This window comes from Pleurodeles waltl, chromosome 9, assembly GCF_031143425.1.
Source record: "Pleurodeles waltl isolate 20211129_DDA chromosome 9, aPleWal1.hap1.20221129, whole genome shotgun sequence".
NCBI lineage: Eukaryota > Metazoa > Chordata > Amphibia > Caudata > Salamandridae > Pleurodeles > Pleurodeles waltl.
In genome coordinates this window covers 807870922-807885337 of record NC_090448.1, presented here as the reverse complement: position 1 = coordinate 807885337, position 14416 = coordinate 807870922, and the positions used below count along the sequence as shown (strand labels likewise).

General features: G+C 40.4%; 1 protein-coding gene across 7 annotated transcripts in view; it reads left to right on the top strand.

Moving 5' to 3' along the window:
* Positions 1-14416, top strand: part of DPF2 (double PHD fingers 2) — a 225313-nt gene that overhangs the window by 17266 nt on the left and 193631 nt on the right. For all 7 annotated transcript variants that reach the window (XM_069208067.1, XM_069208065.1, XM_069208062.1 and 4 more), the window contains exon 2: positions 13458-13618. In XM_069208067.1, the coding sequence (XP_069064168.1) occupies positions 13458-13618 (161 nt within the window). The remainder of the gene's footprint in view (positions 1-13457; positions 13619-14416) is intronic.

Here is a 14416-nt window from a genome sequence, read left to right as displayed (position 1 = left end):
ACTCGTAATGCAGTAGTCTCATTAGAATAAGGAGAGCCTATGTGACACTGTAAGGAATTAAAACTTGCTCCACTGCTGCCCGATTTGTACCTGTAATGTGATGGAAAAGGTTTGATCTCTGAAGTTGGGAAGCTTGCTTGGTTTCTGTCCGAGATGCACCTTTTCTATGAACAGGGGAGTTTCTAATGCTGATGCTCTATCTTATGAAAATACAAAGGATATTTTGAAAAAGCTTGCATAACATGTCTAGGCCAGCCAGAAATGCTTGTTGGGCCCAATGCAAACATACTAGTTGCAGCACCCTGCCCAGAGACTGTGGTTTTAGGCACAGCCTCCCAGCTTGTCAAAACTGCGTAACCCTGGGCAGTTACTTTTTTTCCTCTGCCTTTTTTTTCCATGATCATCATGTTTGAGAGCACCTTGATATAATGCTGTTCAGGAAGTGAATTGTGCAAAAACCTCTTTCTTAAATGGTGTAATAGACCATATTATTGCTTAATTAATAATAACAAAAACAGCATTGTGTATGTTGCACTAAATAACTGACTTGTTTCTTGGGTCTCATCCTACCCTTCCTTCCTGTGTCAGGACAATTCTTTCTGAAGTATCTCTTTTTAAATACAATCCAATCATTCATTCACTAATAATAGTGTCATTATGGCAGAAGGGTAAAGAATGTGAAACCCATTCAGGATTTAAACTGCATAATGTCTAATCTGGTATAGTCCTGACTTCCAAGCTTGACTAAACAGTGTGATCGTTGCTTCCCGAATCCTTAGTACAACTATCATGGCTGAAAGGTGTGGTTCGCTAATTTTTATAAAGTTCAGTGCAATAATCTTAGGTGCTCAAATGAAACAATCCAAAATATACTTTTTATGCAAAATTTCACACCTAAGCTGTAAGTAAAGTGTCAGTCAGTGACACTTGTAACTGGTTAGGACGTCCAAGATGAGCTGCTCTCCCCAGCCTCCATTCTGCTGATTTTCCAGACAGGATGCAACACATACAACTGCTCACAATTATGGGACTCCGCAGTCACTGCCTCACTACCACTCCCCTAGTGATACAAGTAGTGAGACATGAGGTGTTGTGGTGTTGAACACAAAGTTCACAGTCTTAAGGCCTAACAACTACCACTTTCTATTACCAGTCAGCTGTGAGTATAGCCTGGCAGCATGGACATGGCCTGTTTCATAGCATAGGCTAAGATTACAGTGTCTCACCCTGTGAAACCTGCTGTACTTTCTGATAGCCTTGCCAATAATACATTGTGAGGCCTAAAGAAATGTGCCCTACAACCCTCGCCGCCTTGTTTCTGAGGTTGGTGAACATGCCATATGAAGCATGAACTATTGCGCAATATTTTATGTGAGATACCAGTGTTCCTGGGGAATACATCTGATCTCTTGGGTGCAGTATCCAAGCACTGAAACATGTTGATGGAAAAGAGAAGCAAGATCTGTTGCTCTGCCCTCATATTTTTAATCTTGTAGGGAGACCGCAGTAAACAATATTTTAGCTCACCCATATACAATTGTAATATGTCAATCAGTGTAAAGGGAGAAAATAAATGTCTTCAAAAGTGACATAACTATTCGCAAACTGAAGAACCCATAGCTAGGAGACTGTACATATGGTGAACAGTAGTACTTTTGAGTACTTCCCAGTGCAAGATGTGGAACCCACTGATGAAGTGTACCACACTAAGTATGTGAGTGTTCATGATCCTATAGAAGTACATAAATGCATATTCATTCCATAAAACGTTTGTCTGTTTCTTACAGATGTTTTGTACTTCTGGTGTTCTTATGGAAATGGTGCCACAGCTCTTTAACCCTTCTTACTAATTCCTTAGTGTACTACCTACCTGTGTAGTACATGTCCAGTATGGGTGATTTAATTGAGTTAGGTTCCTTCTGCTATTGCCACATGTCCTCAAGTAAATATTTGTGTTTGAGAAGGTTTTGCTGCTGCTATCCATGTTGTACCTTTCTGTTGTGAGGCTACACAAAAAAAAAAAAAAAGATTCATGCTTCCAAAGCTTGTTTTAATCCACATGTTTGTGTAAGAGTGAACTCACAAAATATGCGTGGAATTTCCTTCTGAATTTACATGCAAAATTAGCATTTTTAAAGTGACTTAGGAAACTTGGTATACGTTTGAAAACATAGCTGATGACTTAGTAAACTACAACCCCCAAAATAGAAAGTGCTGTTGGATGAAGAAAACAAAACTAGGCAGTGTTATCCCCTGTCCTACTGCAAAAGTGAGAGAGTTTGGGAATACAAAATAAGAGTTAGGTTTTGGCTGTCTGACTGTCTTATTTTTAGACAATGAAGTATTAAAGAGCCCATCGGGTGAGACGATAGAGTTTCCTTTCAGTGGCAGTTGTAAGCATATCATTGTTAATTGGCTAACATTAACACTCCTTAGAAAACCTGCAGTGGGCGTCATTTACCAGAACAACGCTAGTAGCAAGTCAGACATCTCAATAAACAGTAAGGAAGAATAATGTCCTGTTGTCGCTCTTGCAGTACTCATCCTCCGCCTCAAACATAGTGGGATTTAGGTGACACAGCTACACCACTACCTACTGTGAAGCACCCTGCTTGAACAAGTGTAGCACAGTCTGCAGGTGCTGCCCTGCAAGCGCTGCCGTGACACAAAGGCTGCAAGAGTGAGCAAGCATTAGCCAATGACATACCTTGCAGTGGCATCCCCAATGTTGCTGGCAGAACAGTAAGTGGGCAGGCAGGGCTTTATTTCCTGTTACCAACCCAATTAACAGTTGGCATGTTGGGGGAATCCTAAGTCCTCCACATTTTACTCTATGATGAGCACCTCTGTTCTTTTTTTTGTTTGTTTTTTAAGTGGCTTTGCCACTTTGAAGAAGCCACTATGAATTTGAGTTTTTGCAAGTAATGCTGTTTTTTGTATGTAAACAATAATAAAAGTAATAATGAACAATCAGCCGAAATCTATTTGTTGCAATAAAATGGTGTTCGAAAACAATATGTTTTAATAGCATTAGAGCTATAGTAAGACTTAGGCAGTGGTTAAGAATTACATTTAGGGTAATATAGGCAATGTGGGGAAAAATGTCTTCTATTGCATTCTATAGGCATTGTGGAAGTTTTACTATTGTATTATAGTTAATGTTAATTGGAGTTATGATGTTAACCAGTGATTTGTAATGCATTCCTAATAATGGTATGTCTTCATAAAATATACCTGAACTTCTCTTAATTCTTCCGGATACATTGTAAGTAACATTGATACTGTTTGCTGCCAAAGCCCTGTAGCTTTCAAAGATTTCCATTTGGATGGCGGTCTGTGAAGCTTGTACTCAAGAAGGGCTTTTGTTTACCCCAAATATAATTCTATTTTTTTGGTTCAAGAGTGGATGTGGATTGCTTTTTTGAAGTTCAGGACGTCTCACCCAATGTGTGTTTCCAACTAATCTTTAATTCTTATTTTACAGTCTTAAATGTGAGTGATCTGAACTACAGAAAGTTACATGAAAATAGGATTTAGCCAATATATGAATCAGCCTATATGGCATTATGGCCTTGGGCTTTCTCTATGTTATATGAGTGGACTGATGTAATCACCTGGATTGATCCTTATGGAATGGAAGTAATCTCGGCCGTAATGCTGTCCTGAGGCAGATCAAACATTATGAATTAGTCACTATGCGGTCCAGAACTAGTTTGCCTAAAATATCCACATGGTTTTATTTCCTAAGCTCTTGTTATTATTTGAAGGCCATGCGTCTTGCGTCTTTGCACCTTTCTTCATGTTGTTTGTGTGACATTCTTTGTCACTCTTTGTTATTGTTATTTAGCACTTGTGTAGTGCACAGTCTGCCATTAGTAGGGCATCACAACACCTTTCAGTAATCTTGTGTATGACCTTTTAAGCATTTGTGTTGTAGGCCGGAATGTGATTCATTTTTGTTGATATTTGCGTTCAGGAGTTTAGTGTGAGAGTTTCAGCTGAGCTCTAAGTTTTTGATTGGTGAGACCAAAAGGTTGTTCTAAATAGTTTAAGGGCTTCTTCCAGTGTTACGGGTGACACTTACATGGCAAATGTTTGTGAGGTAAGTAGCTAAAGCCAGGAGGTGTTGTTGGGTGCATTCATAGCTAAGCAATTGTGTGTTCTGGTTGTGCTGTGTGTATGTCCAGAGTACTGTCTCAGTATGTGCTATTATAAGGTGGTTCGCGGTAGGTATTCGTAGGTATTGCGTTCATAATTACAGTTACCAAATATACAACATATCTGTGCTCTGTTTGTGTGTAATGTTCTATCTAAAGTGTATTGTTGAGTTTATTCATGTTTTACCTATGCTTATTCCACTGGACCTGTCTGGCATTTGAGACTGTTAACCACACCACCATTTTCTCTAGGTTTACTAATCTTGGATTGAATGCCTCCAGTGAACCATGCTAGAAACCTCCACTCCACCAACAACAAATAACCTAATCCTGCTAAAACATTTTGCTCTGCATTGAAATTCTCTTTGCAGGAACTTTCTACCTGCATATCGGACAAATAATGCCAATCGCTGCTTCCATTCAAGATGACCCTGAAAGCATAGACATCTTTCACAGATTAAGTGCTGGTGTTCGTTATTCTTTGAGTGTTTTCAGTAGAGACTCATGGCTCAAGAGATCATAGGCTGAGGAGAGGTTGATGAGTATCAGCACATCTTTTTTTGCCCTCATGTAAGGTTGTGCAAGGGCTTCTCTTATGTTAAGAAGTGTTGCATTTGTGTGGATCAGAGACTCAACTGACTTGTGTGAAAGCTGATTAACATCACTTGTTAGCGTGAGAAGTAATTTCTTCTTATGGGCTATGGGTAACAGTCTACTGCTTCAATGGATGCTTTGAAATTTTGGGTTCAGAATCATCCAAAAGAAATGAGGGGATGGAGGAGGTACGGTGATGGTAACTTTCTGAAGGAGAAGGATTTGCAAATTATCAAGACTTTGGTTTCAAACAGGTATATCAAATAAATATTTGTTTGATAGATTGATACCTGTATGCCCTACAAACAATCCCCTTTCATTCAGATGAGCCTAATATCTTTCATGGATTAATCATTAATTGTTGTTTTAACCTTGGAGTGTATTCAGTAGAGCACCATGAACTGATGTTGCTGGAGAGTTCTTGGGGAGATTCTGAAAGCTGACCTTGATGTAGTCCATCTCTTGCTTTACCATTGTCGTTGTGGTTTGTTGTCTTTGTGGTTTGTAGCTTACATTTGCAAGCTTTCTGTTTGCTGTCTTTATTTGTTTTAAGCTGTCCACCATGGATCTGTTGCACCTGTGGAGTATAGCCTTAGTACTTGTGGAAGAACACAGTAAATACTTTTCTGTAAACAGGCCTTTAAGTTGTGTTCTTATTTTGTCACATTTGTTGTGTGTTTAAAGACAAAGTTCAAATGTTAGGCTTCGTCTTCTGGAGGGAACTTGGTGTTTTTTCCTCCTACCCTTCCTTGACTTCAAAATGAGAGGTTGTATCTGACAATCTGGGGGGTGAAAGGAAAGGCTTTTTTCTAGCACACAACAACATTTAAATGTCTGTAAAATAACTATGCAAATATAAAAAAATATCAGAATTAAGAAAGCACATTTTTTTAAATTCTAATGTGTTCTGAAACAAATGTTTTAATACCCCCAAACAAATCGGTACCCTGGGTGATTATATTTCCACACATTATCGTCTGTGCACTGTATAGTTTTATCAGTAAAACTTTGTTTGTGCAAATGTATGGTAATTTCAATTGATAGTGTGTTGTCCGTAGTAGTAATGCCCTACCACACCATGCACACTCCACTCCACTCTGTGCAGTTCTGCACCCCTCCACTCCACCTTATGCCACTCCACCTCACGCCACTCCACTCTACAAAACACTACTCTACTCTCCCCACACCACTCTGACATGAAACTCTTCTCTACAAATCTCTACTCCAGTCTGGTCCACTCTTCGCCACTCTACTCCACTGTACCACACTCCTCCTTCCTCACTCTACAACACTCCACTCTACACCACTCCACTCTGACATGCACCTACAACACATCACTCTGTGACACTCCACTTCATGGCACACTATGCCACTCCACTCTATGCTGTGACACCTTCTCTCTACGACACTCAATGCTGCTCTGCAATACTCAACGCCATTGCACTCTGCAGCACTCCACGTAACTTGACTCCACTTTCTAACACTCCACTCTGACACTCTACAACACACTACGACACTCCACACCACTTTACAACACTCAAAAACATTCTACTCCACTCCACGACACACTTCTCCACTCTGTAATACTCCACTCTGTTCCCTCTCCAGTCTACGTCCCTGCACTCTAATCCCCTTCAGTCGATACCCCTCCGCTCTACTCCTTTGACTGTACTCCACTCTGTCCCTGCATGCAGCCCTTCGCTCTCCAACACTCCCCACCTCTCGACTCTATGCCTTTCCGCAACACTCTGTACCCCACCACTACATACCCCTCCACTTCTCCGCTCTACACCTTCTTCAGTCTACAACACTATGCCCCTAAACTCTACGCCTCCCTCCACTCTCAGCCCCTTCACTCTCCTACGCACCATGCCCTCTACTCTCCTTCACTCTGAACCTCCACTCTCCTCCCCTCTACGCCCCTCCACTCTCCTCCCCACTACAGAACATCTCTTCCACTAATTTTTTCATCCTTAACACGGTACCTGAACATTCATTATATATTTTTTCTTCTCACACACTCTCCTCCTTTTTGATATACCGCCACATTACTCAAATTCAATCCTTCTCCTCTCTCCAAAATTGCCTAAAACTTACTAGCCTTCACAATGCGAAAAGGATCCAGAAAGCCCTCCTTTCAGCCTACCTGATTTTAACTTTACCCAATCACCAACTTTCAGTTTGTTGTTTTCTTCCATTGACTTTACCACACTCTTACCACCCGAAATGACCCACCCTTTCAACCAGGCAAGGACTAATTTGGTACCTGGTAAACGCCATTGCATCTGCTGGAAAGGGCATTTCTGTGTGACACTATGAATAGTCTTGCGATACTTCCACAAAACACCATATCATCCAGCATTCCTTTTACATTACACTGATTTGTTAACACTAATTGCGTGGTCCCTTTGACTAATCTGTTAGCCCATTCCACAATACCATTCCCTGGGGATTATTGAAAGAGGTGTGTGAATGGCTTATACCACTTGTTCCAGAAACATAACCATCTCATTAGATGATAACTGTGTGCCTTTATCTGAAATGAGAATAGAAGGTATACCTTCTTTTCCAAACATTTTCTCCACAACTGCTATTGTAGTTCTCTTGGTAACGTTCTTCATAAATTTAACTCTGAACTATTTTGTACTTACATCCACAACCACTGCAGCAAACCTCATTTCCATTGGTAATTCTGAGATGGGACCTGTAAAGTACAGACATACTGTGGGCAGAGGCCTACCGAGACCCTCAATGTGACATCCTTCACACTTACTACCTACTTACAATCTTTTTTCACTTTGTTTGCAAATAGTAAACTTTTCTACCCCAAACTTTACCTGCTAATCGAGACCTGGCCATCAGAACTTAATTTAAATTCTTTTACTTGTAAATCCCGACTCCAGATGTCTAAACAATTCATCCAAAACCTTAAAGAATGGCCTACCTGATATGCATTATGTGCTGTCTCTTAAAACAACCCCTTTGAATCATTTTCACTTACCTACTTAAGGTCCACATCAGACCTCATTTCCTCAGCTCATTCTTTCATAGTGATAACTCCTTGTCCTCTTCGTACCACATCTTGTACAGATGCCACATCTCCCAGCATCAAAATTTATTTCTCCACCACCAACTACTCTTTCCCAATCTAATGACATTCTGGATAGAGAGTCTGCTTCCACATTCTTCCATCTCTGTAAACATTGAACTGTGTATTGATAGTCCTGCATTCTAGCTGCCACCCCAGATATTCTTGCAGATCCTTTACCTGCTCCACCAGTTAACAAATGTTTAAATAATGGCTTATGATCAGTATGTAACACAAAATGTGTACCTCACAAATACACACAAAAGTACTCAAGCACCCCAAGCAGCATGCAAGTAAATTGAAATGTACCTTTAGTTGTTATGAATGCTGTTAAAGCTTTTGACTGTTTGTGCAATCTAGTTTGATGGTATGTACTTTTCAAATCTAGCTTTGAAAAGTACCTACCACCCTTAATAGACAATAACTGTTCATTTATATTTGGCAAAGGAAATGAATCAGTTTCCGGGTGCTGATTTAAAGATCTCAAATCCACACAGAATCTTAGGCTACCATCAGTTTTTTGTGTAACCACCACTGGAGGAATCCAAGAGAGGCCTCCACGGGTTCTATTATGCCATCCTTAAACATGTAATTTAACAATTATTTAACTTCCTCTCTCACTGTCAGTGGTACTCTTCTGAGTTTGTATTGTATCGGCATGGCACCTTCCTTCAACATAATTTTATGTACTTACCCCTTCGAACATCCAAGCTCTTTGTGGAAAATATTTTTTGTACTGTCCAACACATCTTTCAACGAGACATCTTCCACTACCATTTCTTCAATAGGTGACCTCAGATTTATTATTATGTTGGGATCACGCTCATGCATCCATCCCAAAATGGGAGGGCCATCCCCTGATAGATACCCTTTGCCTTCTACGCACCACTTTCCATATTGTATTGTACCAACCATGTATCCTAGAATATACATTCACCCTGATATCCCACATGAATAACATCTTTAGATGACAATATGACATTCTTCCAATGTGCTCTGGATAACTGTTCTGAAATATTAGTGTACTTTGACCCCAGGTTAACCATAAGTTCTATTTCACACCCACATACGTCAAACTTATCTGTGGGTCTTGACATTCTTCTTTCGTCTCCTTTATTCACTGAATCGTCATCTATCACCAATAGCTTGTCACCCCATTTGTTCTCCTCCACCACTTCCACAACTCCTACCCTAGGTTTACTGTTCTCTTCGCTCGACTTGTTATTCTCTTTACACATTCGCTCATAGTGACTAGTGCACCACAATTTCTTCAGTTTTCGTTGATTGCAAAACATCTCTTGGAACCTGATGTGATATGTGCTTCCACAACAAAAACATTCCTTGTTTTTACCTCTTGACATAGTTACTGCACTCCCTTTCCCACCATGTTTAGATACAACATTGACCTCCTCCTCTGAACTCTGTTTATCATTATTTACTAAAGCAACATCACCATTCCCTTTATTTCTCCTGCTTAATTCTTTCATACTTCGAGATTCCTGTATAACCTTTGCCGTTTCTACTGTCTCTTTAAGTGAAGGATCTTTGGCAGCCCATGACCTCTCTTGTTTCTTTTTCTCCTTACACTGTACAATAAACTGATCACAAATCATTTCTTGCGTTATGGTCCCAAAATGACATTTGACAGCAAGTTCCTTTATTCTTGCTACAAATTCATCAAGTGACTCATGTTCAGCTTTAGACTGTGTATAAAATGTATACCTCGCCATGTCTAAGTTAACTTATTTAGCAAATCTACTTTCTAGTCTTTTAATTGCTTCTTTATACACATTATCCATGGGATGACCATTTGCTCCTATCGTCACTAGTAAGTACTTAAGTAAGACACACTGGCCCTCACTTCCCAAAACACTCAATAATATTGCATTTTTTCTTGCTGGAGAAAACTCCTGACAGTCCAAAGCAGTGATAAAATTCTCTAACATTTCTTTACAGTGTTCCCACATTGTGGCAGGTGCACCTGGTTGTGATAAAAATAAAGATGGTATAATATTGTTACTTTGTGAAGCCATATCACAATATTATAATGTTTGAAAATATGTTCACTCTGATTGTCTCCAATCGTGGGTGTCTCACAATATGAACAGGCACTACTAAATCCAACTGAGTATGATGATAACTATCCAATATGGTGTGCAGATCACCACTGGCTAGATCTCCACTGATGACTTGCACTCGACCTTTTATTCTGTAAAGAAAATTCCTTGACCAAGTGGTGTGCAGATCGCCTCTTATATCACTGCTGGCTTGAACTTCGCCAATGACTTGTGTGCAAATTACTGCTTTGTTGATCTGCACAAATATATGTCTTTAAAATATCATGAAGCACATGTGAAAATCTCGTAATAACTCTTAAGATGGTGCTGCCTATAACATATATTCTCTCTGTAAAAGACTCCTGCTGAAATGGGTGTACCGGTCGTTCTGTGGACTGCGTTTCACTGCTTTTCCAACAAAACTTTAAAAGGGTAAATCCAATATGGTGTTAGTTAACGCATGGGGATTAGCGTTCATTTATCCTTCGCATCATATAATGCATTCACTGTGATGCTAATCACCCTAAACGCTCGAGCCGGCTTCCCTGCTGCATGCGCCTGGGTTTGGGAGCTTGTGATGAGGCAATAGTGAGTTTTCAAGCGCCCTTGCACTTAATGCTAAAATAATTACAGTACCTTATACTGTCACCACCTTCAAAATGAAACCGACACCAATTTGACCTCCCGTACACCCCTTTAAGTTGCCTGCGGAAATTACGCTCCTCTCCTTTGGCACAGGTGTGTAGGATTCCAGGATCACCCAGGTTGTGTGCTGTCGCCCTTCATGGAAATCATCGCTAAATTGTTGTCATGATTGATAACAAGTACACCGTAAAAGATTAATGTACCATTAAGGTTTATTGTACACACACAGCCTGGCGTGGATCCTCTCTCCAGCGCCAAGCACTAACTGAGTTTCTTAGAATTCCCTGAACTCTCGGCATTCTACGAGTGCCTCATGCAGCCTACATCAAAACACAGTTCTTTCCCACTCCAGGCCACACTACTCCAATCTAGGCCGTTCTACTCTTCTTTGACACTTTACTGCACTCTGTCTAATGCCACTCCACTGTGCGCCTCTCAAATCTGCCCTGCCACTGTACACTACTCTTTTTAGGTGAAGGCATATGTGTAACAGGCTCCTTATTTCTGCAAGGTTTCAGCCATAAAGTCCATGACCGTTCTTTGACTTTGTGTCTCTAAAGCCCTTGTGAATACACTGCATATGATGAGCTGTCTGCCTATTGCTGTGACCTCTCAGTTTTATAATTTGTACTGTTAAGCTGTGTATCTCTCTGTGATCTATTTTTTGCATTTTACTACTACTGATCATTTCGGAGATAGGGTCCCTCAAAGATGGGTACCCTGGGAGATTTAACAGCCAGTTCTGATCCACTGCTCTGTCAGAGTGTCACTTGAGGGTGACAGTGGGTCTGAATGACAGCTGAGGTATCCTGATGCTTTCAGGATTGTGAGATACTTGCTTATGTTTTGCTGACGTCAAGCTGTGTGTTAACTGGGATTCTCAAAAGGTTGGCTGAATTTATTTTGGACAGATTAGTCTATTAAAGCTTTCTGTTAATGTGAGAGCTGGCTAAGGCTCCTCCTGCCCCCCCCTCAAGAGCCATCAGGAAGTGTGCAGTGGCAAGCACCGGACCCTCTTAAGAGCCGGGGAGAGCAACTGAGTGCAGATTAAGGAACACCTTAAAGGCGGTCATAAGGACTCAGTACTCCGATGAGACTGCTGGATTTGGGGCGGCAGCACCTCTGCATTACAGGTGACTGAGTCACTCCCACACCAGTTGGCAGCTGTTGGCCCAAACCCTCCTGGCTCACTAGCAGCACCTCTCCAAAACCCAACCGGTACAGGGGATTTTTTTTTGCAGCCTTGCATGGAACTCTGAATACCCCCTCAGTGAAAATCGTGGTGAAACAAGCCTTGCCCTTTTCTCTCCACATACGAGTCTTTTACAATCAGAGGTAAGAAAAGAGATGCAGGACAGTTTTCAATACATTAATTGAAAAGACTACAATTTATGATAAAATGCATGTGCTGCAATGATTAGGATAGTGAGGAATAACAAAATTAGGATTGTGAAAATTAGGGATGTAAAAATAAACAACCCCAACATATTATCATGACATAAGTATACAAGTCCTACTTAAAAGCCTAATCTCTATCCCCCTAAGAGAGAGCGATGTAAGCCAAATCTTTCCGTACAGCATCCATAAGAAGCACACCCCACCCCAATTACCTAGGTACAAGATCAGGCTGCCAGTCTCCAGATCCGGATCTGTGGAGACACGAAGCTGAGGTTGGCTAAACACCGGCATGTAGTATGGATGGAAATTATGGCTGTAACCCCCTCTAATGCCCTTTGACCTGCAAGATGTTTTTATAGGGGACATGTTTATGTTCACGCACGGAAGCGTGATGCGGGTATGTACTTAAGTACTTGAGTGTTTGCGCAGTCTTGGGGCCGGCAGTTCAACATATTATTCAGTGTGCCTCGTATTCCTTTGTTGTGATTCTGAGGAAAAGAACTTGATGCAAAGTATGTTATTCATATCACTGATAATGACACTTTCGCAGAATAGCAGCTGATAATGAAATAATTAAGCAATAATAGAATGAATAAAAATTGAATACAGAAATGCAGAGCATTATTACTAGATAAGTGGGCACAGGCCGCAAGCCTAAGCTAAGCTATCACTGTACTCAAGTGACTAACTAAAACAGACTCAAGACTGGGCCAGACGAGGGCATTGGGGGAAGAGGAATAGGAGAGGTATGCCCATTTTCAGCATTCACCTTAAAACATTTAGCAATGTATGCCTCTTTGGGTAGGGGGGCGGTGGGCAACATTCTGTTACTGAAGCTCAATGGGAATACAGTATGATCAATCTGGGAATGTTTTGAAAGTCTATGGAAGAACAAGAAAAGGATACTGCTTAAGAATAAGCCTTGATGTACAGCAGTTCATTTCTGTGCGATTGACACATAAATTTAGTATTAGATCAGCCATACTGGGAAAATTAATTTGACCTGTTAATATGCACTCCATTATACAGAAATACACTTGAGAATGTGCTTTATATGTGGATGGGTTTAGAAGAGAACTTTCTGCATTTCTATAGGACAGGGAGGTGGGTGTGCACTGTGACTAGTTGAAAATTACTTTGTACATATATATGATACATTGCAACCTTTAATGTATGTATCACATTTTTTAATTTGTTTTGTTTTTTTATAGTCGGGCATGACCTAATGTCAGGAGACCATGTGACTTTACAACTCTTCAGTCTAAAGTTTTGTGTCGCTTTATTGTTGCTTTTTGTTCATAAACCTTTTCAGGATAATTTTGTTTTAGAAGCCATGTCTAAATAAAGCTCTTCCATTTTCACTTTGTAAGATATTTTCCATTCTCTGTAATCCTTATCGCAATACAGATAGTGTGACAGGACTGTTTCTCTTCACAATGCTTTTTCACACATAGTTCACTTTTGAGCCCTTTTTACTCTGATAGATAGACATTTCCTGTCTTCTCTTTTTTTGCACAGTCTGGGAGAGCAGTACTACAAAGATGCCATGGAACAGTGTCACAACTATAATTCCCGGTTGTGCGCAGAGAGAAGTGTACGCCTCCCCTTCCTCGACTCGCAGACTGGTGTTGCGCAGAGCAACTGCTACATTTGGATGGAAAAACGACACAGAGGGCCAGGTAAGTTACACCTTTCCCCATCAAAGCGTTGACATGTATTACTAGCTGGTGGTCCTATGAGGGAATTTATAAATTGTAAAGTTATCTTACTGTATTGCTTATTTAAGTTTTCTGAACTATGTATTGATTTGGGATACCTTTTTTAGGCGCCTGGGACAATCAGTACCGACTAGAAAGCATGAGGTTTTCAGAATTGTTTACTACTGGCATCACAGGGCACAGTACTGGTGTTCTCTTTTTGGGCAGGCCTTTTAGACTCTTGACTGTCATAAAATAGCACTATTGAATCATCAAGGCTTACTTCAAAACAGGATTTTACACTACAATTGTGTGACAGTTTTTTTAGCGCACTGCTACATCAATATTCAGTCTCTACTTAAGAAAAAAAGTAGAATAGAACACTTGGAACAAAGATCTACAGTGAAAACTAAGGAGGGGAGGTTTTATGCATTTTTTTATAACTCCTTTGAAATAGGTAAGAAACTTTCATTAGCATTGTCCCTATGTCCAGGGCACTTGTGCCCCAGAGATGGAGTGCACTTGGGGGCTTCACTTTGATGCCTTGACCAGCAGGTTTGGCTTGCACCTCATGTTTGTTTGTTTTTACAACATAATATAAAAACACCTAAATTTCTGTGATTGCAAGGGTTTCTCACAACAAGGATGATACTTTAAAAAAGAAGAAAAACGCAATCATTACCATGTATATTTAATAGGTATTTGCATGATACAATTGAGCGAGTATACAGACATGTGACCCATTACCTTTCATCACCCAAGCACCTTTCAGTCACACTT